At 44.8% G+C, this 25,155-nt stretch overlaps 1 protein-coding gene across 1 annotated transcript in view; it reads left to right on the top strand.

Annotated features, from left to right (window-relative positions):
* The first annotated feature begins 1,017 nt into the window (after nt 1-1,017).
* Pcp4 (Purkinje cell protein 4) overlaps nt 1,018-25,155 on the top strand; it is a 59,008-nt gene continuing 34,870 nt past the window's right edge. The window contains exon 1 of the mRNA XM_057765833.1: nt 1,018-1,124. Within this exon, the coding sequence (XP_057621816.1) occupies nt 1,116-1,124 (9 nt within the window). The 5' untranslated portion in view covers nt 1,018-1,115. The remainder of the gene's footprint in view (nt 1,125-25,155) is intronic.

The following is a 25,155-nucleotide window of genomic DNA, read 5'->3' as shown; positions in this document are numbered from 1 at the left end:
TGCCAAGTGGGATTCAGTATTGTTAGACTCCAAAGGTCTCAACACACACCTGTTTAAATCCTTCTACCCTAGGGTCCAAGCAGGCAGATGGGGGACAGGGGACAGAAATGGTAAACTCTAAAGCCTGAGCCTGGTGTCCCCAAAGAAAGGTAGGAGGCAGTTCCTGGAAGCTCAGGAGGACTTCCCATTGCTCTTCATTGGAAAACCAAATTGGTAAATTACGTGTGAGATCTATTCCCCCAGAGTGTGACTCCCACACCTCCCAATACACCAATAGGTCATCAGCAGTGGGGTCCTGTGGCCACCTGTGTGGCCGTGACTCTTGTGCTTATCATTCTTTTAAATTAAAAAAAGAAAAAACTTTCAAAGCAGCAGTATTCCTTACGGCCTTTTCATAATCCTTAATTTTGCTTGGCCTTCCCCTCCTCTCTTCTCTCCCATTTCCTTGCTCCTTTTCCTCATTTATGCCCCCCACCTACCAGTATTCCCTGTCCACTTTCATATAATTTTATTTTACCATCCTTACCCCATCCCTTGAACCCTCCCTCTTTCAAATAAAAACACATGTAAAAATTTGAAATCAGGATACCCATATGAGCAGGAACATTTGTCTTTCTGAGTCTAGCCTACATCACTTACCATTTTTTTTCATCCATTTCCCTGCAAATGTCAAAATCCTTTTCTTCTATGGCTGAATAAAATCGATTGTACCACAGTTTAATTATCTGTTTATCTGCTGATGGGAAACTATGCTGGTTCTTTTTTCTTGCTGTCGTGACTAGAGCGTCCATGAACATGGATAAGCAAGTATCTCTGCGGTAAGGTGCAGAATCCTTTTAGGGTGGATGCGCTGGCATGCAACAAATTCCTCGGTTCCTGCTTGGAAGCGGAGCTGAGACCTGCTGCGCAGTTCCACGCTTCTCCACTAGGTGGCTCTTTGCACTCTCGTATGTCTGCAGGCGTTCAGACAGGTGAATGCTTTTCATTGGCTGGCGGGAGGCATGATGCCATCCAGCAGCTCTTTTTAAGAGAAAAGCCAGGACCAGAGAAACAGCCACCCCTGAGCATTGCCTTCTGTGCTGTTCTGTGGGACGTAGCTGCGGAGTCAGGCCAACATGAGTGAGGTGAGCAATGCTTATGCTAGCACAGGGAAACCGGGGAGTGAGAAGGGTCTGCACCTCTGGGAGCCTCAGAAACACGAAGGGTGCCCAGTGGGGTTGAGGCGTATTTGCTTTGAGGATGGAGTTTCCTGTTATCTTGGTTTGAATGACAGTGTAGAAACTGGTTAAGTTTACAACTTTTGAAATCAACCTTAGAAAGGAAAAAAGGGTAGGTATATCGTTTCTGATCTGTGACTTTGGGTTTTGTACCTTTGAAGAGAAAGCCAGTTGTTTGACTCTCTCTTGAGGGTTTGTGCTTCTTCCAAGGACTGTGTCTTCACGTATTTCCTTGGGGCACAATCTGAGGGTTATCAGACAGAGCTGGGAAACACAGCTTCAGAAGAAAGGTGGAGAGTGAGGATTTGTGTAGGGGTGGCAGCTCCTTCAGAATCATTGCCTGTGACAGACAGAGCTTGCCATTAATCGGTTAAACAGAACCCAAGGAAGCATACAAAGTCCTAGTGTAAGTGTGTGTGTGTCCGTGTGTCCGTGTGTGTGTGTGTGTGTGTGTGTGTGTGAGAGAGAGAGAGAGAGAGAGAGAGAGAATAAGAGAGAGAAAGAGACAGAGAGATAGACAGACAGACAGACAGACAAGCGGCTACCTCTGAGGCACCAGGGGGTGTTGGCAGGAGAGTTCATCTCAAACTGAAGATGCTTCTCCTATTACGTGTATACAGAGTGTGTTATGCTGGGGCAAATTGGTGGCTTGCATATTTTTATTTCAAGAAGAGATTACAATCTCTCCCACATGAAGATTTGGGGTTATACAATGCTATCCTCTTTCAACTATAAGCCCAGGCAAGTCCGTTTTCATTTCCCCTGGGATGATACTTAATTACTTTGAGAGATCTGTTATCTTCTCTGTATTTTATCTTTTTTTTAAAAAAAAATTGTTTGACAGATGGGTGATCTTTTTTTGGAAGTCTAGAGTAGAATTAACAACTTCAGAAATGAAATGCCTCCTCAAGGCTCTCCTCTCTTTGATGGGCAGGCGGCTATGGATATAAACAACAGGAAGAAGGGCGGGCGAGGTGGTGCTGCACTGAGGTACAGGACGTGGGACAGAGCCAAGAGCTTGGGGGAGGGGTGGATCTGGGCTGGGAGATGGGAGTCTCCTGGCAACCCTGGGAACAGGAGCCACAGGGACAGCCATTGGTTGCCTCATGGTGAAGATGCTGAGCACAGTGCCAAACACTCCCACACGGATCCCCCTTCTGTGAATCTCTCAATACCCTGGGCAGTCTGTGACAGATGGGGAAACTGAGGCACAGAGAAATGCATTCACTGATTCGGGGCCACCAGCTAACAATCAGGAGCTTTGTCACACTGAAGTAGTTGGTACCAGGTTCCTGGTGGAGTCCAAATGAACATGGGGGTCTCTGAACAGCTGGGGCAGGGAGGAGCAGAAGGAGGTGAGCATCCTGGGCTCTGAGGAGCAAGGACATTGAGGACAAGGTTTCTTTTCCCTTCTGTGTGGAGGAGGGGCTTTCTTCTGGGCTTCACTAAGACTTCAGAAGCACAAGGCTTAGGGGGACCTCACCTTGTTTGCAGTAGGAAGGGATGGCTGTGCAGTCAGCATTCCCCATGCATAGCTCAACAGATTCTCATCAAGGAGGGGCCTAGAGAGCAGGCTAGTCTTGCAGCAGGGGCGCCTTTTCTGTGCCCAGTTAGCAACCCTGGATAGTGCCCTTCCACTCTTCCTGCCAAGGCTCATGCCTAGGGGGGCCCGCCAGTGCCTCCTTGGGCACTCAGCAGATTTCCTGACTGTGTAGGTCCCCAGGGAGGAACTTGGTCCCAGAGGTCAACCCACAATTAGGTTCACGACCTCCTTTCTGCCGAACCTGTAATTAGGGCAGTCTCACAGACCCCACCCTGTCACAGCTGTCCACGAAATAGTGTCACAGCCCAGTGCTCGTTCCGAACTCTGCTTCTGTGTCCCCAGCTTTCCCTGGCACCCATCTCAGCTTCTCATCCACACCACTGCTCCTGATCTCCCCGCTGCTGGCCAGTCCCCTAGTCCCTGCCTGGTGGTGTTCTTTGGGAAAGAGGGTTTTGTCCTTCCACTAAAACAAATCTACTTTAAGATTTAATAAAGAGGTCAGGGAAGGATCAGGGAAGGGCACCGAGTTCCAAAGATTTCCCTTAGTTGGATGAACTACACCACACACGGCTTATAGTATCAATAATTCCCAGGCAGGACTGGAGACACATGATCATACATGACTAGTTGTTGGCCAAAGCAGAGACCTTGCTTTCCCCCTGCCCTCAGGCTTTTTAGGGCTGGTGCAGGTGTGTTTGTGCACGCGTGTGTGTGTGTGTGTGTGTGTGTGTGTGTGTGTGAAGTCTCTTTCTGCAGCCCTCAGGGTTCATAGCAAGTGGAGAAACTCCAGAGATCTCTAGTTAATCCCTTGAGTCAACAACACAAACTTATATTGGACAGAAAAAACCCTGAAGCCCAAAGCCTGCCTGGGGTCAGCTCTGCACTTCTGGGACTTTTGACCTTAAAGGGGAAGGGGCAACCATAAACTGGTCCTGATGCTGACTTTAAAGGGGACAACTTAGCACAGTGTGGTTTCCATGCCTCAGAACCGTTATTTATTCATTTATTGTAGGGGGAACGACATGTGGTCAGAAGAACAGTTTAAGTGTAGCAAGGAACTCGCTCTGCTGTGTTTTGTTGATCTCATGGGAGACCTGCCCTTTCCTAAACAGAAATTGAAGAGGAGTGGATTGGGCAGGGGTGGGAACACGGGAGACGGTTGGGATGGGGGAGAGACTGAAGAGGAGGGAGGGGAAATTGCAGCCTGGATGTAAAACAAAAAATAAATAAATTTATTTTAAAAAGTAGAACAACAACAACAACAACAAAAAGTATAGCAAAGAAATAGAGTCCAGATTTAGCCCGTGTGAGAGCGAGTGGAGGTGGTTTGGGGGCATCTGATTTCCATCCGTGTTAAAGTGTGTCAGCTGTGCTTGGGCAACCCAGGGGATGAATTGGGATCTAAATGTAGACTTAAGTCTGGTAACCACATTTGAAATCTTCCCAGCAAGGCCTAAGGTTGAAAAGTACCATGTACAAGAAGGAAGAGCCTCCCGTTGCTAAAAAGGATTCCTGGGAGCAAGAATAGTGTCCTAGGTCCTCATCTGGGGGTTTGCTTTTAAGTGGCTTTTCAAAACAAACAAAAAAGAGTCATTTTGGAGAGCCCCAAGTGAGATTTTAATGGAGAATAAATTTAAAAGATGACAGGCCCTCTTACCCTGTTTGGAAACTGTTTGGGGGGAGATAATTCCAATATATAACATATCAGACTGATAATTAGACATGAGCCCCTAAGCCTCCCCAGCACCCTGTCCTAGGCTCTCTGGTCATTTTGACTTAAGTGGGATGGGTTAGCCCAGGGCCAGAGCTGAGGATCGTTGGTCCATGTAGACACTGGCCATAGTGAAAAGGCCATGCCTGGTGAAGACGTGGTTAAGACAAGATCAAAGACATCCAAGGGCATATGTGTGTACACACACAGTATCCCAAGCACTGAAACAGACCCATTGCTTCTTCCTGAAAACAATGATCCGGAAGGACAAAGAAAGCAGGACTGACTGCCCCCTCACCCTCACCCCACCGGGACCCTCTGAGGCTCTCTGCACTGGGTAGGAAGCACAGAAGATGCTTGGGCTTTACAATCAGAAGTAGATACAGGTTAAAAATGTGCAACATTGGCTGGGGCTTGACACAATATGCGCTCCCGGGAACTCACTGGAGAGAGAGGCTAGGAGACCCAAGGTGTAGCCTGGGTTCTTAGGACTCCGCTGCCACAGTGAACTGGAGCCAATGCTTTGTATGGGTGGTTGGGTTTGGGAAAGGACTGTGTGGCTTGGACCAGTGCTTATGCATGGATTCTGAGAGTTACAGACAAACATGGTCTTTTCAATGGAAGACCAAATGGCAATTTGATTTCTTATGTAATTCCAGCCTCATTTAGGGGCGCACATGAAGTATAGATATGAAAAGACCTAGTGAGTTCCACTTAGTGATTTTTTTTGTTTTTTGTTTTTCTGGTTTTTGTTTGTTTGTTTTGTTTTGTTTTTTGTTTTTTGAGACAGGGTTTCTCTGTAGCTTTGGAACCAGTCCTGGAACTAACTCTTGTAGAAAAGGCTGGCCTCGAACTCACAGAGATCCTCCTGCCTCTGCCTCCCAAGTGCTGGGATTAAAGGTGTACGCCACCACTACCCAGCTCCACTTAGTGAATCTTTATTATCATATGTTATTTGTACAAAGTAATGGATTTCACGATCTCCTTTTCAAATGTGGACTTTGCTCATGTTAAACCACGCAATGGTGGACGTTATTCTCTCCTTCAAATGGGACTATTAAGTCCTGTTGTTTGGTGATTACAATGTAGATTCCAAGGTTAAGCCCAAAGACGTGTTTTTAGGGCTGGTGATCACAGTGGATTGTCATAAAACTTGTTTTCCCAAACTGCATCTCATTAACCAAGCTCAAGATTAAAGCACCCAGTGTTTTCTCTTTTGAATGCTAAGAATGAATGAAGGCAGGATGCATGATTATTTTTTTTCCAGAGAGAAAAACTGAGTAAATGACTCACCATTGATTTTATTAACCGTGTGGTGGAGTTGGTGTGATCAGCATGAAAAGGAGAACCACGCTTGTGCCAGGCAAGCCTCTCGAGTCTATGAAGGACACAGCCCCTGCACCAGCATTTAGATGGCCATTTCTTCCCTTCGTGCTCCGAGAGGCCTCATTCCAGTGAACTCTGTTCATGCTTCCTTAGTCCTCAGCCTGCAGGGTGTAGGAGCCAGTTAGACTCAAACAGAACCATCGGCTTCAGGCTCAAGGTTTCTCACTAATTTCTGCAAAGTGTAAAGGCTGCAGGTGTATAGTTTGATATTGCACTTGTCTTTTGGCTTCCTAAACTGAGCTTGAGCCAGCATGCTCATAAGGCCCTGTAGGTGCACTGTAGGGACTAGAGCATCCTTCCTGGCCTGTCAACCTGCTACCTACTGACGGGGAAAAGGCTGGGCTCTAGGGGCAGAGCCAGGTTTGTGTCTGCCAACTAAATGAATCATTGGAATTCCAGTGTGGATTATCAGGGCTCTTTCTCCAGGCTTTTATGTTGTTGTAGGATGTGTTATCAGGGGACAGAGCCTGCATTTTGTTTTTTGCTCCCAATCTGAAACCCCCCATGTGCTACTCAGATCTCTGTAAGTGGGAAGTGGGGGTGTGGCCGTACACACAGAACTCATGCTTCCATAGAAGCAAAAAGAAAGGGAGAGAAGATGGGGAAATCTCAAGAGGAAGAACATTGGGAATTTGGGAAATGCCAGGAAAAGTACGAGAGCTAAAGGAAGGGTCGGCTCAGACAAAATGAATCCCTGTTAGTCTCCTTCGAGACCGACTCACTTCGGAAGAGTTGTATGGAATCTAAATGAAAGGGACATAGACAGACAGAGTCCAGGTCGGCAGAAATTGACTCTATTGTATCAAGGCAGAATAGTCTGTCTGTGTGAGAATTCTGAGAAAGTCTAGGCAGATCTTTCATAGGAGGGCTTCTGGCATGGAGACAGACATGTAAATCACAGCATATTGTTGGAGGAAAAATATGTCTAAACAGACGGAAGACAGGTTGTAGATGTAAATATTTTAATCAACAGTTAAAATTAACTATCAATAATTATCAAATTGTTACAGCAATGAAAAGAGATATTTTGATTAAAACATTTGATCCATTTATTATTTTCTTCTTTTTTTTTTGCATGTGTTCATGTGTGGGGTGTGTGTACTTGTGTGTGCACACGGTGGAGGCCAAAAGACAGTCTCTGGTGGTGTTCTTCAGCTGTCTACCTTTCTTTTGAGAATGTTTTGGAGCTTAAAGGTTGGCTGTGCTGGCCAGTAAGCTCCAGGGATTCCACCTCCTGGTGCTGGGACCTGCAGTACCCGCTGCCATGTCTGGCTTTGTATGCTTTGCATTTGATTGGGTTCTCACGCTTGCTTGCCAAGTATTTTTTGACTGAGTTGTCTCCCCAGCCCCACAATTGACTACTTTAGGTCCCAAAGATGTTTGGATGTTTAAATATCTTAAACAGGACTGTATTAGTACATGGAAGGTGACCAACCCAAATGTATTTTCTTGGGGTGCTCCAAGGTAGAGCCCTTTCTACACCCACAGCCCTGTTATAGACCCCCTACCCTGTTGGCCTCCACCTTGAATTTGGCTATGAGGTTTCCAGTCTTTAAACTGAAGTGAGGCATGTAGCCACATTTCCCTTCAGTGGAGTAGAAACATGAGAAAGTTTGTAGGTAAGACAAACCAAACTAGCCTGCCTCACCCCTCGGTGGGCCATACCCATAAATCTAACCCCATTTCCAGGGCCGCTTTACATGACCAACTCAGCCTTAGCCACATTCATTCGGCATCCATCTGCCTGTTACTGTTTGTGCTTCACAGATAGTACTGCATTTCTGCATCAGGATCTCATGGCGTGGCTTGTCATTCGGTTTCTGAGAGGGAATGCATTTGCCCAGATTTATGGCTTTGTCAGCAGAGCCATCAATCACCCACTAAACTCCTGTATTTCTTATTTTGTCCTTAACCTGCCACCTGCTAAATAAAACAGAGACGAATTAGAGTCATGGGACATGAAAGCAAGCCTCTTGTGCAACAGGACCCCTGCACAGAGCATCTGTTTGGGGATCGGGGTGGATTGTTCTTCCCACACAAAGGAAGTCATTTGCACAGGGCAAAGCAATGAGACCAGGTGCAGGGAAGTACCTCTTCCTACATAGTTTCTGCCCTATTTTGTGGACATTCTTGGCTACAAAAAGACTCAGATGTTAGATACACCTCTATCATGCAGCCACTGGTCTGTTTCCGACCATGCAGGATCTGGGCTGGGATATGGGCTGACTTGATTCTAAAATCCTGATTCTAAAATCCAAACCTGTTTTAGTGAGGTGTAACCAAAGAGTCACGTTACCTCAGAGCACCACACTTGTGTCTCGGCTAAATGCTTAGCAAAGTGACTAGCTACATTTTTTTTTTTACATAATTGCTGGAAATGAGAATGCATGTGAACATTTATCTAAATCAAATAAGAATAAAAATACAACAAAGAAATGTATCTTCCCCTTTCCTAAGATCTTTTTCAAAAGCTGATACACAAGTCTGTCATATGACCAGATTTCAATACAGAAAAGTGAATTGGAGCTGGCACGTAGCTCAGTTAGTAGAGTGCTTGTCTAGTGTGCACCAAAAATGATGCAAACACATACAGGGGACATGGTGGTGCATACCTGTGCTGAACAACCCTGGGAAGACAGAGGGAGGCAGGAAGATTGCATGTTCAAGGTCATCTTTGCTTACAAAGCCAGTTTGAGGCCAGCAAACAAAACGTTAAAGAATTTTACCTACGCTGACATGGAAGTTTCCTACAAATATAATATTCTTGTTAGCTAATAGTTTCATTTGAGAGCTGTTTTCTTGTGCATCAGAGACAGGCAAATTATACCTAGGTATTGGTGGAAGAAGGCAGAGTCAGAGAAGCCTTGTAGCCCCAACAGAGAGAGATGCTGGATAGAACTTCACCTGGTAAGCCACAGCCACGTGGTGATACACAGATTAATAGAAATGGGTTAACCAAAGATATAAGAGCTACCAAGCAATGCACATAAGTATTTGGCCAAACTGATTTAAACAATATAGTTTATGAGTGGTTATTTCGAGTCTGAGCAGCTGGGAACAAACAAGCAGCCTCCTAAAACACCTACGGTTTTCTTATTCTAATTGTACACACAAAGACATTCCTGAGTCCATGAACTGGTCAAACTCCAAGCCCGAGAGTGGCTGTGTTCAGAGCTGGCGTCTGCACTGGTGAGGGGTGAGTGCCTGAAATATTGTAGCAGGCAGAGAAACCTGAGAACACCCACCTGGGGTAAGAGCTTCCTTCAAAGATGCTGAGCTCTTTCCACATTTCAGAGTTCCAGGCAGAACCACACACCTGAGTTGTTACAGCCATTGGTTTGTACCACTCTGTCCCTCTGTCTGAGGACCCCGTCTGAGAACCGCTCTGTTGCCATCACCAGTCTTTCCCCTCCCACCTCTGACTCTTCACTTAGCTGGCATTGCCCTAACAACGATGCTCTCATCACCACATCATTGTTTGGATTGCTCAGACCTTTTGCAGATACTGACAGGACAATAGAGTAATATCTCCCAAGGACCTTGGTTTGGTTAAACCCCATCATTGACAATTTGTGTACATGTATGTACACTCACTTTTATTTCTTTTAAAATTATGCTTGTGTGCTAATAGGGTTTAGCTGTAGGGTTTACCTGCTGTAGGGAGGTGAGTTAGTTAAAGACAGATGGTGTTGAGTCCTCTTCAAGGAGCATGAGACACCTGATGTGGTATAGTAATGCTTTCAAGGCATGCCATTAGGGAGAGTATCAAGGACAGATTCCAGTTATGAGAGTCTCATCACACCTCTAGAAAGGGAAAGTCCCTATCAGTACAGGTATGAGCTGTTTGTGAAATCCAATCTTTAATGGCCCTTACCAGAAGCAGATGCAAACATAAACCCTCAATTCTCTTCACTCAGCACGATCCTGACAGTGACTTGCCTTACAATCTCAGAGGTATTCGTATAGTGTTCTGTGTCAATGAAACCCCCAGGATTGTGCTGTGTACATGTACAATTGAACATGGTGGCTCTGCTCCTGCTGGCTTGGTGTCTGTTTAAGAACTATTGACACGGGAAAAGACTACAGCTATACAAAGAAGTCAGATTTGAAGGAGATAGTCATATCATTCAAAGTGGCCATTTTCAGTTCTCATTTGTTACCTGTTATCTACCTACCTACCTACCATATCTACTATTCATCTATCTATATGTCTGTCTGTCTGTCTATCTGTCTATCATCTATCTATCTATCTATCTATCTATCTATCTTTTATCTATCATCTATCTATTATCCAAATCATCCAAATAATCTATGTATTTACATATCTGTTTGCATATCTATGCATCTATGCATCTATCTATCTATCTATCTATCTATCTATCTATCTATCTATCATCTTTTATCTAGCATCTATCAATCATCTATCTGCCTATCATCTATTAATCATCTATCTATCTATTATCTATCAATAATCTATATCATTATGTATTTACATATCTGTCTGTCTGTTTGTCTTCCTATCTTCTATCCATCCATCCATCAATCTTCAAGGCAGCTCCTTTCAGTATCACTCAGGCTAGCCTCCTGGGGACAAATGACCCTCCCGCTGCAGCCTTTCAAGTACCTGGGACTTATGGGCACTTTTTACTAGCTTGAAAGCATTCATTTTTCGTTAGGGGACTGAGTGACCTGAAATTAATCTCATTGAAAATCCCAGAGCTCTTGAGAAAAAAGCTGGTCTTGTTTTTTCCTTCCACATTTCTCATCCTATTAAATTTCTCATTTTCTGTCATATTCTGGAAGCTACCCACTACCTTTTATACCAGTCTCACTTCCACTTAAGTATCTGCAAGAAATAATTGGAAACAACATGGTCCTGGGTATTTTTTTTTAGCAAAAATAGCCCCATAGAAGTCTGAACAAAGACCCTCTCAGGTCTGTTCCTGGCTTCCCAGGCAGCTTTCCAGCATTTACTTTCTGTCCTGATTTCTTTTCCCCATGTCCCAATAGCATTTCTATGCCCATGGAATAGTTTGTGGAGATACTGTAGGCAAAGTTTACCAACCACGCCCATGCCTCTCTCGCCTCCTGGGGCTCTGAATCAGAAAGAATGTTCTATGTCCCAGAGAATCATGGCCCTTGCCCTGATCAAAGCTGTTGCTTATGTCATCGACAACCACACACTTGATAAGTCACGCCACTTCCTGTCCTCTACAAGTGTGACATTATAAGTGACTGTGTCTTCCACACCTTTTAACTCCAAGCACAGCATTGAACTCCCACTGATGGACATCTGGTTTACCTGTCACATGCTGCTGAGGGTATGGAAATACGCAGTTCCGGCCTCTTAGAGTGTTAGTGGAAAGACAGAGCCACGGAAGATTGGTTCCACTATGGTTTCCACATGGAGTACAAGTGTCAGGGAAGTAGTAGTAGATTTTTCACTGTGCAGGGCAGTGAAGGAGAAGAGAGACAAGGTTCAGTGAAGCCTACCAAAGGAGGGAGGACCAGGTTACCGATGAGGATCACAGTAACAGGATCTTAAAGGATTAGCATGCTAGAGTCAACTGAGAAGTTATCAATGGTCAGGATGAATGAATGGGTACACACCTATTGCCATGCTATACTGCCTTAGTGTCTTTTTCTGTTGCCATGATACAGAGCTCTGATAGAAGCAACTTAAGGGAGGGGTTTATCTCCAGGTTCAGTCTACCATGATGGGGAAGTTACAGCAGCAGAAGCTCAAGGGAACTGGGATACCACATCCACCATTAACACACAGAAAGGGAAGGAAACTAAGAAGATTGTCTCCTTTTATGTAATCTGGTACTCCTGGCCTGGGGAATGTTGTCCCTGTCCATGTTGGTCCAAGATGGGCTTTCCCACATAAACTAACATAGTCAAATGACTTTCCATAAGCAACGCAGACTCTCTCCAAGAGATTCTAGATTTCTGTCAGTTTGACACGAGCTATCACATGTCCCAGTGTCAAGAATGTGCTAAAATAGACAGAATACACTCCTATTTTTTACTAATCCTAGTGGGGCTCCATTGATTTATTGCTTTAAAAAACATGAAAAGGGAAATTTTCCTTATGATAAATTAGAAATAGATCACAAGAGTGCAGTCAACAATATTTTTTTCTTGGAATTTTAACATTGCTCTATTTTGTAAAGTTTACACATTCTAATTGTGAGGAATCTTATGAATTTAGACCCATCTGCAATTCATCTTCCAGGAGCGCTATTGCTGATTCATGATGGCATATGGCTGCATTCTTTAAGCCTTAGGGCCCCAGGTGGCTTCTGACCATCATTATTATTCTCTTCTTTTTAGACTTTGCCCTCGTATGGACTCGGCTTCTATTTATAACTCAGTTCCCACATCTGCATGAGCCCTCTGAAAATCTCTAGCTAATACAGGACTATCTCTCAAAAAGATTTTTTCTGTCAATTTTCTCCACATTAGAAATGTAGGCTATTTTTCCTCTTCTTGAAGAATGTTTCTTAAAATAGTTGTAGCAATTTGTCAAACAACTCCACAAAATACCTCCTTCAAGTTCATAGCTGTTTCCCCCACCCCAGCTGGGAGTTAATCTCTCCCATTTCCCAAACTGACCTGTTTCGTTCTAGGGGCCACCTTTTTATAAATTTTTGTGGTATCATTTCTCTGCTGCGTTCTTGCCGAGAGTCAGTTCTGGGAGAGACTCATGTGAGCATTTTCCTACAGTTGAATTCTGGGTGAAGACTTTGAATTTTCACACACGCATGCATGCATGCATGTACACACACACACACACAAAGATGCAGCCTAAGATGACTCCAGAGCTGCGAGAAGTGGCCTCAGGGGACCCTGTTCTGGCTTCCTGAGTTCCTTTAGAATCGCAATGCAGAAGTGAGACACAGACTGTGAACGGAAGTGGCCAGCGAACCTACCAGAAAGGATGGGTGTTAAAAACATCAATTGTTACGTCCACTCCTCCCCCTTATTTCTCCCCCATGACTCTTTTGAAGTATGTTAGCTCAAGGTTGGGACAGTTTGTGGGAAGAAAAAAAGAATACGACCTCCCTTGTTAAACATTCTTAAGAGTGTCAACATGTGACAGCAGAAATTAGACCCAATCTGAGGTTCCTCTTAGGATGTAGTCTGACACAGTTGCCTAAATCACTTTACCCCATGGACAGCCCTGGGTAGACATAGGAGCCTTGGTAGCTTTTTGATGAAAACAAACAAGAATTAAACAATAAACGAAAGCATCTGTGGAGATAAAATGTGATTCTGTCACCCTGGAGAGGTAGGGGGCTTTAGACATTCAGTCTGTTCTTTCTGAGATGACCCATGTCTGACCCTGGAACTAGGTGGGCTGGGTCTTTCTCTCCAATCTGGAGAGGCTTCTGGGCTCACTCTGAGGCAGATGAGAAATTTGTTTGTTCAGAAATCAATCGGCTGACACTGAGAATTGTTTGAGCAATGAGGTTATGGAATTGATTAATAATTGTGTGTGTGTGTGTGTGTGTGTGTGTGTGTGTGTGTAAGACAACCTTGGGCGCCATCCTTAGGAATGCTGTTCACTTCCTTTGAGGCAGGGTCTCTCACTGAACTGAAGCTGGCCAGTTAGGCTAGGCTGGTTGACAAGCGAGCTCTAGTGTCCTTCTTGGTCCACCTTCCTACCACAGGGATTATAAACACACCATCACAGCTGGTTTCTTCACACGGGTTGCAGGAATCTGAGCCCATGCGCTTATGCTGGCATGCAAGCATTTTCCCAACTGAGCCGTCTTCCTAGACTTTGCCTGTCCTCTAATCTGTCTTAATTTTGAAGTATTGAATGATGATAGCTAATTTAGGACAAAATATTCTCCTTTCTTCCAAAAGCATACAACCTCAGCCTTTTACCATTTTGTGAAGTTATTTTCATGTAAGTGTGTGTGGGGGGGAATCTAGCAATTTCTTTAATACCAAAAGAGAAAGTCTCTTGCTTCAGAAGCTTGGTATACCCTAAGAGAAGCAGATTTAGCACCACACAGTGCTAAACAAACATCTGCTTTCAGCAAGAGATCAGGAGGCTTTGGCTCTGGAGGAGTTAAGAAGTTCCCAACCATGTGACCTATAGGTCAGGAGTCACCAGGGGCTTTTCCCCGCTCCCAGAACCCTGTTCTCACAGGATCACCACACAGGCCAGTGAATCTGGTGCTACACTGACTCTGCCCACAGAGGTTTTTACCATCAAGTTTGAAGATAAGCTCGTGAAATATGCTTAGCCCATCTTGTTTGCTAAGATGTCCCAGATACCACCCCATGTAGAACTGTGTGTGACATCATCAGTTTCTGTGCAGTCACTTTGTTCTTCAAACAAGGAGTGGCAAAGACAACCGAAGTCTGCATGCAGAGTTATCTGTACCGCAAGTGGTTAGAAGGCACCTCCCAGTGCGGTCCTTCATCGTCTAAGTCAAGGCTTTCCTTTGGAAAAAGGCAACGTTAAGGGTCAAGCGCTGGATTTCTGTGCTTGTCTGTTCGAATTCTATCGTCCTACTTGGTAGTAACAACCTTGGGGGAACTTCCAAACCTCGTTCCATCTCAGGCTTTGTATCTGCTGGCCTGGACCTTGATGTTGTGCCTGCCATGGGGCCGATTCCCTAACAATGCCAAGCTTACATGTAGTGTTGTTTAATTTGTATTTTTAATAAATATTTCTTGCCTGAAGATAAGAGAGTAAAACAGTCCCACAGGTCATTTTTATACACAAGACAGTGGTAACACACGCCTTTAATCCCAGTAACAGCACCAGTTTGCCATAGAAACTGGGCAGGCCCTTTAATCCCTGTCCTAGAAAGGATCACAAGATGGGAGGAGACAGCTCTCAGTCTCATTCTGAGACTCATGGAGGCAGGATCTCCATTTTTGGACTGAGGTTGAGGTAAGAACCAGTGGCTGGCTGTTTGGCTTTTGTGTTCTTCAGGTTGAACCCCAATGTCTGTCTCTGAGTTTTTATTAATTGTGCTTCATTTAGCATGAAATGTCACTGCATTGATGCTCTTGCAAAGGGGAACTTATTCATTTGTATTTGAAGAAAGAGCCTTAAGCTGATAGAAGAAATGGAAACGTCTTTGCCAGACTTGAGGTATCACCCATTCACTCATCCTTACTGTGGTATTCTCCTGGGTAGCAATGGATTCGGCTTGTGTCTTTTCTTTCTTCATTTTCCTTCTTGTTCGCTTGAAGAAGCTGAGCATAGCAGGTGGTTCTTACTGGCCCAGCTACAAGAGGGTTGATATAGCCAAATGTGGATGGATCTGTAGCAATCTGGGTAGGTGGACACTCAGGGACCTGTTGAGAAAGATTCTCCCAATTGTTCAATTTCATTCAGAAAGTATGATGGCTGATTTTGGTTCTCAACTTGATGACATTTAGAATCACTTTGGAAACAGAACTCTGGACACATCTGAGAAGGAACTTCTGGGTTCACTAAGGTAGAAAGACTGTCAATATTGGTGACACCCTCACATGGGCTGGGGTCCCTCCATAAAAAGGAGAAAGCGAACTCATCAGCTTCTTTTTGTTTGTATGTTTTTTATTTGTTATTCAAGACAAGGTTTCTGGTGTAGCCCTGGCTATCCTGGAACTCACTTTGTAGACCAGGCTGGCCTCTGATTCACAGAGACCCATGTGCCTCTGCTTCCCTAGTGCTGGGATTAAAGGCGTGTGCCACTATTGCCTGGTTATTTTCTGCTTCTTGACTGTGGCTGCAGTGTGACCAACTGCCTCACACCCCTGCCACCATGCCTCTGCCACGGTGATGGAATGTCCCTCACACCGTGAGCCCTGAGCCCTCAAATTGTAAGCCAAAAGAAACCCTTCCTTTAGACTACTGCTTTTGTCAGGTTAGCAACAGAAGAGAGAACTAAGACAGTGGTCTCCAGTTACTCTTTGTCCTTGAGTACACCCATCTCAGCATGGTACAGGGCAAATCTATGATGTGACACATGATGGAAGAAGGGAATGGTCTTGTTATTGTTGACAGCAGTGAAAAGATGTATCTCTTCGGCTGGAGAGATGGCTCAGTGGTTAAGAGCACTGCCTGCTCTTCCAAAGGTCTTGAGTTCAATTCCCAGTAACCACATGGTGGCTCACAACCACCTGTAATGAGATCTGGTGCCCGTTTCTGGCACCAGATGTATCTCTCTCTGTGGCCAGTTTCTGAAATCCCAGTTGACTCCATGTGATTTTTTGCACTTCTGGCCTTAGGAATGCAGACGATCTGAAGGAAATCACACTTTACAGGAGAGGCAGGCAGTCTTTGTGCTTGTCTTAATTGCCTTACAGCATGGCTTTCATTCAGTACTTGAAAACTGGCTCTGCCTGTTGAGTTTTCTCCTCTTTTCATTTTTGCAAGGTAAGTGTCCTCCAATGAGCTACTGTGGGTGAGCCTTGTTCCTGTGGCTGCCTGTGTCTTTGCCTTGACAGCTGCTCACCGTCTTTCTTACTGCTGCCCTATGTCTGGTCATCATTATTTCTCGGAGCAGGGAGAGAAGCGAATTTCTTCTGTCCGTCTCTGCTCTGTGGGTGTCAGATGCCTTCTGCATGTTCTGTGACAAGACATTTGTAAACTTCCTGATATCTGTGTCTCTGTCTTCTTTGTCAAGCATAGCATCTGTGGCAAGCATATAGATGGTCTTTACCCCAGTGGCCTTCGTCATGAGGGTAATCTAAGGAAATGGCTCAAATGCAGGCTGTCAGTGGGGGAGGTGGGTGGAAGGAATAGGATGTCTTTGGATGAAAAAAAAAGTGTGATATTACACAAACTTCAAGGAGAGTCAAGAATGGATTAAACTGATAATTCAAGTCTTCATCCAACCTCAGACTTGAAGCGATTGAGTCCAATATACACATATGATGTGACATTAAATTCTCCCAGTTTTCCACCCTCAACTGTGTTCTGGCCATCAGCACATCTCCCTCCTGCGTTGTCCCTTTCTAGAAAAAAATATACTATCTGCAATTTGTACCAAAATCAAAAAGCATATCTGTAACAGAATCAGGGGTCCAGAAAACCTTCACTGGGAGTAACAACGGCATGGCTGACCCAAGGAAAGGCTGCAGGTTAGAAATAGTGCTCTATCTCTGGATTCTCATAGTAGCTGTAGGGACATGCTGATTTCATGCTTTTTAGTTCTCCTTGAAGAGGTTGACTAGATGAAGCAGCCATGCTGAGATGGGTGGTCACTCTTAGTCTTTCCATGGTTGAGTCAGGTGTGTAGCCTTTTCTCCTACTGTAAACATATACCACTATGTGTATGATGGAAGAGAAACAGTCCCACTTCTTTAAAAGCCTGTGTTGACCATTTCAATGCTGTGCTACTTCTTTTAGGGAGTGATTCCTGCACTTTGAGGGGTCAGTTTTCAAAGCTCCCTGCGGGAGATGCCCTCTTGTTCCCACTTTGTAGACCAGCAGACCGTGACCCAGGGAAGTTCACTGTCCTTCTCAGGGTCACAGCTCTAAGAACCGCTGGACTAGGATGCCCTGGGGTATCTATGACCCCATTTTGTTCTTTTAAGTTTTACATGTCTGTGTTGTTGCTGGTATTTTTAAGCCAGGCCTTCAAAGATATAGTTTATATATGTTGGCGTTCACCTCTTTCTCTCGTATGTGCTTTGGCATTGTCTGCAGTCTTATCATTGAGGTGCTGCTGACTGTTATATCCTCCTGAAAAGTCCCTTTGTGTTCTTAGGGTCACTTCCTCTTCTATCCCGTACTGCTTACTTGCCTCCTTCACTAGTGTTCTCCAGGTGAAGAAGGTTTTAGTGTGGTACCCACAGTGCCTATAATGTCACAGAACGATGACCTCAGGGGCTCGGGATGATTAAATCTTACAGAGCTATTTTCTCGCTGTATGCTGAGATTTCTAAAGCTACTGGTGTCTTGAACCCCAGACATGACAAGTTTTCTGTGTATCTGTACTTTGTATGAGTTTGTAAATTTGGCACAGTTAAGAGATTAATGCCGAATAATGGAAAAGAGCAATTATATTTATATATTGTAACCAATATTGTAACCAAAGTTGAGTAAATGTGTGCTCTCTGTCTCTCTCTGTTTCTGTGTCTCTCTTGGCTCCTTTCTCTGTGTGTCTCTCTATGTCTCTACATCCCCTTCTGTCTCTGTTTCTCTCTATCTCTCTGTGTCTTTGTCTTTCTCTACATTTCTCTGTGTATCTCTCTCCATATCCATTTCCATCTGTCTCTCTCTCCCTGTCTCTCTGTCTCTGTGTCTCTTTCTGCTCCTCTCTCTCTCTCTCTCTCTCTCTCTCTCTCTCTCTCTCTCTCTCTCTTTCTCTCTCTCTGTCTGTCTTTACCATTAGACTACACTAATATTTTCAGACCTCCGTTGACTAAGGGTGACTGAATCCTCACATAAATGCAGGGAGGGAAGGCCACCGTGGTTTCCAAATGCTGCTTTACAAGAACCAGTGGTGGTCAAGTCACAGACCTGCAACCCCAGTACTCAGGTTGCAGAGACAATGATAAGAAGTTCAAGGCCAGCCTTACCTACAAAGAACGTTTGGAACCCACCTGGGCTGTGTAAGACCCTGCCTGAGCCCCTTCCCCATCAAAAGGAATAGGGGAAGTATTGGAAATATGATGAATGACATTTTGGTGGAAGTACCAGTTTTTTAAAGTGTGTATATCTCTGAAACTACTAATTAAAAAAGCACACAGCTATGAGCTAAGAGAACACAGTGAATTTGTTGTGGCAGCTCTTGAGTGCCCATAAATAAGGTCTCTTTGAAGATTTTTGCTGGAATTGCAGGTGTGCCATTTAACTCCCTTACACAAAGGTCAGTTGCAGGTGCTTGGAATAGCAGCAGTGTTCCGGGCAAACTTTAGCCTCTGAGTGTCGTGTCTCTGGGTTGAGAACCAGGGCACAGGGAAAGAATGGCAAAGGGAAAAAAGCCTGACTTCAAATCCTCATCTCTTTTTTTAACCAGTTTTTTTTAATATATCTTTCCAGCTGAAGTTTTCTTTTGACATTAATTTCTACTCCTTTAGGGATTAAATTAGCAGAGCTTTTAATGCTTGAATTTTGGAATGTTGCTAGAAGAATTATGACTTAAAAATATCAGCGGCAAGAAATTAAAGCTATTCTCCTCTCGTCATAAAATGTAGGCATAAAAGTCTCTCCTGCTCTTTGGGCAAACTTGGGGACTTTGATTGGAAAGGTGTCTTTAATGACATGCTTTTGATGATCACTGTGGCCCCAAGCACTCATCAGCAACCTGCTGGCCGACCCAGCTGTCGCCGGCTTCTCAGCTCAGTCACTGCAGGCGTTGCTACCCTGCTCGTTTAGACTCTGAACATCTAAGAGGCCCCTGGTCCTTCATCAATAAAACATTAAGTGTAATACCGCAGAAACACGCCTTTTTGTTTCCTCATAAACACGGGGATCAAAAGCAAGCGGGGAAGAACTCTTAGAAGGGCTTTCTGCGATAATTGGGGAGACTTCTCATTTGATTTTTCTCCTGTGTGGGATTTTGATTCTGCAGAGAGGATGCAATATCCAAACCTTCAGTGCCTCGGAGTGCAACGTGCTCTAATGGCATGCAGATTTGAGCTTCTCGCTTTATTTATGACTCATCAGAGGGATGGCTTGTGAAGATGCTGCTGGTGTAGGGGAGCTGGAGACCCTAACGCTGTCACAATGCGACTGTTAAGATTCTGTAACAGGGAGGAAGACAGTTCCACAGAGGAAAATAACAAGAGAAAGTGCGTGGCTTCTGGGGGTGGGGGCAGGGTGGAGATAGAAAGTGGCATTGCTAGCAGGAGCTTCCAAGCCATGAGGACAATGACAGCAATGGACAGGAACAGTTCTTCCCTTTTCTCCGCACACTTCCTAAAACTGCTTGGTAGCCAGGGACCAGCAGAGGCCAGAACCCAGGAAGGGAAGGCGAAATTCTAAAGAATGCCTTGACACCAGGACTCTCACTCTCTTTACTCAGGGAAGCCATCTACCCGATGGGCCTGGGTGGTGACTCTTGAAAAGACACCATCACAGATGACTGAAGAAGAGCAGGACTCCAGGCCTAGGGCTCTGACACGTGTCCAGCAGGGCCAGCTATGAATATCTTTCATCCCTGGTGTGTGGGAACTGAGACTGAAGAGCCTAGCTGGTGGCTAACCCTCTGCTTATAGTCAGCGACAGGCAGGAGCCCCTGTGAATGAAAAGCTTGTGCCCAGACCTTTGACCTTAGGTATTCTGGGCTCAGAATTGTTCTCACATGTTAAGTTGGCCACTTTTCTCTCTTTGACCCCTCCAGATTGTGAGTCAGCCAAAGTGGGGGATCTCTCCGACCTAGCCCAGGCCTGGCTCAGTGAAGGCAAAAACAAGGGATGTTGGAAGGGTCACTGTCCAGGGTGGCCTCTCATTTGCCAGCTGACTTTGGCTCTGCATGCCAATGAATGGACTTGATTGTCATAATCTGTTTCCTTTTTTAAAAAGTGCATGCATGCCTTTGTGAATGTCTGCCATGTGTGTGTGTATGCAGGTGCCTGTGGAGGACAGAATAGGGTGTTAGACACGGGAGTTACAGGCAGTCATGGACCACTTGATGTGGGTGCTGGGAATGAAAGCTCCATCTTCTGCAAGAGCTATACTCACTCTGAACTGTTGAGCCATTTCTCCAACCTCCTGATAGCTTACCTTTAAAATGATCCTTTCATTTCTGAGCCAGGATGACACTGATGTCCTCTGACTGGGAATTCCCTAATTAATCAGCTGAGGGAAGCAGACCCCTGGTCCGTGAGGACCCATTTCCTCCCCACACAAAGAGGCTGGCAACAGGGCTGAGAAGAAATTTCTTTGTGAGTCAAGCACTCTTTGTTACACATTCCTTGTGCCCTATAAACCCAGCCCCCAACCCCCACAAGGGTCATTTGCCTTTTTCCAAAGCTGCCAAAGTCAAACTCAGATAAAATCCTCTCTCCATGTTTGAGAAGAAGACAGGAGACCTGGCTTCTCTGTGGCTGAGGAGAAGGCAGGAGACCTGGGTGTGTGCAGTCTGGATGAGGTTAGGCATGGCCTGTGCACTTAGGTATCCAGGGGGCTCCTTGTTTCTTAACAAAGTGGTTTGTGAAATGGATGACTGTCCAGGAAAATGGTATCTCTCAAAATTAGATAATTATGAATTCAGATTTACCACAAATGCTGTAGACTCACCTTCAGAGACTATCCTGGGCTACAATTTAGATTCCCATTTTTTTTTCTTAAAAGTTTCTTTCCTCTTCTTCTTTCTCCTCCTCCTTCTTCTTCCTTTTCCTCCTCCTCTTTCTCCTCATCTCCTTCCTCCTCTTTTTCTTCCCTATCCTCTTCCTCCTCTTCTTCCCCCTCTCTTTGTGGTGTGTGTGTGTGTGTGTGTGTGTGTGATGGCACACTTGTGTAGGTCGGAGGAAATCTTTTAGGAGTTGATTCTCTCCTTTCACCGTGTGGATTCTGGGGAATCAAAGTCAGATCGTCAGGCTCGGCAGGTCCCCTTTACCTGCAAAGACACCTTTCCACCTGCCATTTTTTGTCTTTGTTTTTTAGACAAGGTCTCATGCATTTCAGGATGGACTATAAATTCACTATGTAAACCCAGCTAGCCTTGGATTTGTAATCCTCCTGCCTCAGTCTATCAAGTGCTTGCTTTGTAGGAGTGTGTACCCACCTGGAGGCTGTACCCAAAGTCTGACCAGTGAGAATTCACATTTCATACACTTCAGACTTCCATTATTAAAGTATCATTTCCTGAGGATGTGCGTGCGTCTCATTCTAGAGGTGGAGCTGTGCATGCTCAGATAGAGTGAGCCTTGTGTCTCAAGTTGGAAATTAGCATGAATAATGACAGTGCTTTTGCTAATTTAGCCTCTTGTGTGTAATACAAATAGCATACTGATATCGCAGGCATGGATGGTGAAGTAGCAGGTGGCCCTGTAGCCTCAAGAGTCTAGAAATCATGTAACAAACTCAGGAGGCAGCGGCATTCGCTCTTAGCCTGTAGCCAGTGTTCACGATGTGATGACGGCTTTGACAATTGTTCTGAGTCGGAATAACTTTCCAAGTTGTTGTTGTAATTAGCATTCTTGAACCTTATACTTGCATTGGGAAAGCGCAGGGATTTGTGCTGTCTTGGCCTCATGGGAGCCTGAGGCAGAAGGGCAGATGGACATAATCTCAGTTCTGGCCCTGAAATTTCCTGGTGCCAGCTTTAACATTGTATTCAAGAATCTATCTCGATGACTGAATTTCTTAGTGTGCCTGTGCATTTGGTCCCCAAGGTAAAGTCCAGGCTCTTCATCTTGTACCAGGGAGGTTATTATATAAGTGTGGTGGTTTTGTGGATGAGTTCTCAGGGAAGAATAGGGGGACCGAGATGTTGAGTCCATTATGCTCAAAGGAAATGTAACCAGGGTTTTCAAGAGATGTCATCAGGATGCTGCTGTGTGTGCTAATGATGTTTCAGGCACTTTTCTGCTCACTGTGATGCTGTGTTCAATGTGCATGCTCCTGACTGTGGCTTAGAAGAGGCCTGATCTATATCAATATCCATTATTAGTTCAAAGTACGTGAATAGATAAACCAAGTGCCGACTATTTCCTAGAAATTGATGAGATCTGTTCAGCCAGTGGACATCTGCTATGAAGCAATAATTCACGGCTTTGCAACTAGCCTGGAAACAGTTCACCCAGTGAGGCTCGGGGGCTGAGTCCTTTGCCTCCTGTGTGACACAGCAGCCCTTGCCTGTGAGGAACTTTGTGGTCAACAGTCCTGTGTGGGCTTGGGCATGTGCACAATTGCAGCACATCATTGCCTCTCCACTCCAAACACCTCTATATCCATCTCTCTACCCCTCCCCCGGGGAACCCCCCCCCCCCCTTCAGCCTGGGCCAATGCACAGTCAGGAGCAATGTGAATCAGTGCTCCGTGGGGTGTCTTGTGCTGAATTGGAACTCCTGTGCCTCCTCTGCCCCTCATCCTCACTCACAGCCTGAATAGCTCTTGAGGGTGACTTGCACCTAACCATGGTCAGCTTGAGGAAGCATTCTCATAGTGGATGCCTCTTCTACTGCCTCTTTCCTTCACTCAGGTATCACCCTGGCTAAAATTATAGCATGAACAATGTTTGTCTCAGGCTCTGCATTCTGGGAAACCCAGATGAAGACACACACACACCACATGCACATCACAAACACACATATCACACACGTACATGCATGCATACACACATAACACACAAACATGTATGCACACATAGGCACACACATGCATGCACACATGCCACAACACGCACCACATACTCACACATGCATGCACAAACTCACACACCATATCCACACACACCATAACCATATTTATACACAAATATATATACATCCACTCAACACACATGCACGCATGAATAAACATGTTTCTGGAAGATGTTTATGCAGTGAGACTGTCTGGGGAAATTACTTCAGAAGTTGTGTCTTTAGATTACTTCTCTTACCTTTTAATTGATAATTGGAATAAATCAAGCTATCAAAAGGAACATTTAAAGGCACAGGCCTCATTGATACTATCAATTGTTGTTTAGACTTCTTTTAATTAAGGCTCATTAAATTTTTACATGTTCTATTTTTTATTACTGATCGTTGGTGGGGAAGAAACACTTCATGTCAAAGTTTCTTGGACAGCATCTACAGATGGCTAACCTAGAAAAGTGGTTCTGTCTAGGACTCTCTGTCCTATCCCCTCATCAAAGTGCTTAGATACATCCTACCGCCAGTGTGGGCTAAGCGAAAGGGGATTTCATGTTGTTCTTTTGAAGTCACGTGGGTCCTTAGCACACCTAATTGTAACTTAAGGTCAGTATTAAAATTGGAGTCTCTGAGCCTGGTAGTCTGGCCATTTATTACGGTAACAGCCAAACTGAGTGAAAGGTCTTGGGCCATAGTGGGTCCTCTGATTCTAGATGATGCTCTGAAGATGACCACAGGGACATGACTTTAACATGTTGGAAGAGGAGCTGTGCACCAAATGAGGGAAGACACAGAGCTGCCTTTTGTAGTGGGGATGCTCACTTCAGATGGCAAAGGTGAAAGAGCCTGTCATTCTCCCAGACACTCATCCTATGGAACAGGATACCATGTCTGTGGGGGACAGAGAGCTCCAGGGGATCCCAAACAGGAGTATTTTATGAACCTGGTCTTGTTTGGATGGGAGGGAGGAGGAGATGAGCAGAAGAGAATCCAAACGAGAACACCTGATTCAGTACCTTTGACAAAGTAGATGTCAGTTAGACTCTGTAGGCTTCTCCTGGGACTAAATGATGTGAGGTCCCAGGGCACGGGTTTTGATGTGGGTGAGATGAAGGCTGAGTTTTTGCTTGCAAGGCACCACCCCTGTCTCCAGAAGAGACAATAATCAACTTCTAATCATCATCCCTCCCTGTTCTCGGTGCCCACAGCCTTTGACTAATTCTTTAGAGTCCCCTGAAGACACCCAATCAGATTTAGGCTGATAGAACTTGTGGCAGGACATGTCCTCAAAACTCTCAGACACACTAGTGTTTGGTTTTCTGGACTGTTCTGAAACTATACTTTCAATACCTGACTTACAATGTGGTAATTTGTCAATTGGGGTGTTAAATTATAGCTAGATATATTTACCTGGAGTGACTTCTGCGTATGCTAACATATTATGTTGTTATATGGACATTTGAACTCTATGACAGTAGTGGCATCACAATACCATTGAGCCATTTCTGACTTCCTAGAGAAAGACACAGAATTTCTGAAACAGAGTTTGCCTGTTCATTGTGTTCATCTCCTTTAGCACTTGATATAATAATAATAGATTATATTCTTAATATTTTGTTCAGTGGGCAAATATCAGGATGATGATGTCATAGTTGGAGTTGGTGGAGGATGGAGAGAAGAGTCAGCTCTTCTCTTGCCTTGGGGTGAGAGTGGGGGTGGAATGAAAAGGCAGCCTCTTTTCCAAGGGTAGACGTTACTATGACGTCATTAAATATAACGTTTTTCCTCATTTTTCTTTACAGAAAAACTTTGTTCATCCATTCACTCACATACCTGCCGATCCACATATCTATCATTCAGCCACCATCCATCCACCTGTTCATCCATCCATTGATCCATCCTTTGGCCAACTCACCCATTGATCCATTGATCCACCCATCTGTCCATTGACCAACCCAGCCATTGATCCATCCATCTATTCAACCATCCCCTAGTGAACTTATCTAGCCATCTACCCACCCACCTATTGATCT

This window comes from Chionomys nivalis, chromosome 3 (genome assembly GCF_950005125.1).
Source record: "Chionomys nivalis chromosome 3, mChiNiv1.1, whole genome shotgun sequence".
In the NCBI taxonomy this organism is placed as follows: Eukaryota; Metazoa; Chordata; class Mammalia; order Rodentia; family Cricetidae; genus Chionomys; species Chionomys nivalis.
Note: the sequence above shows the minus strand (reverse complement) of the source record. Positions and strands in the feature narration are given on the sequence as shown.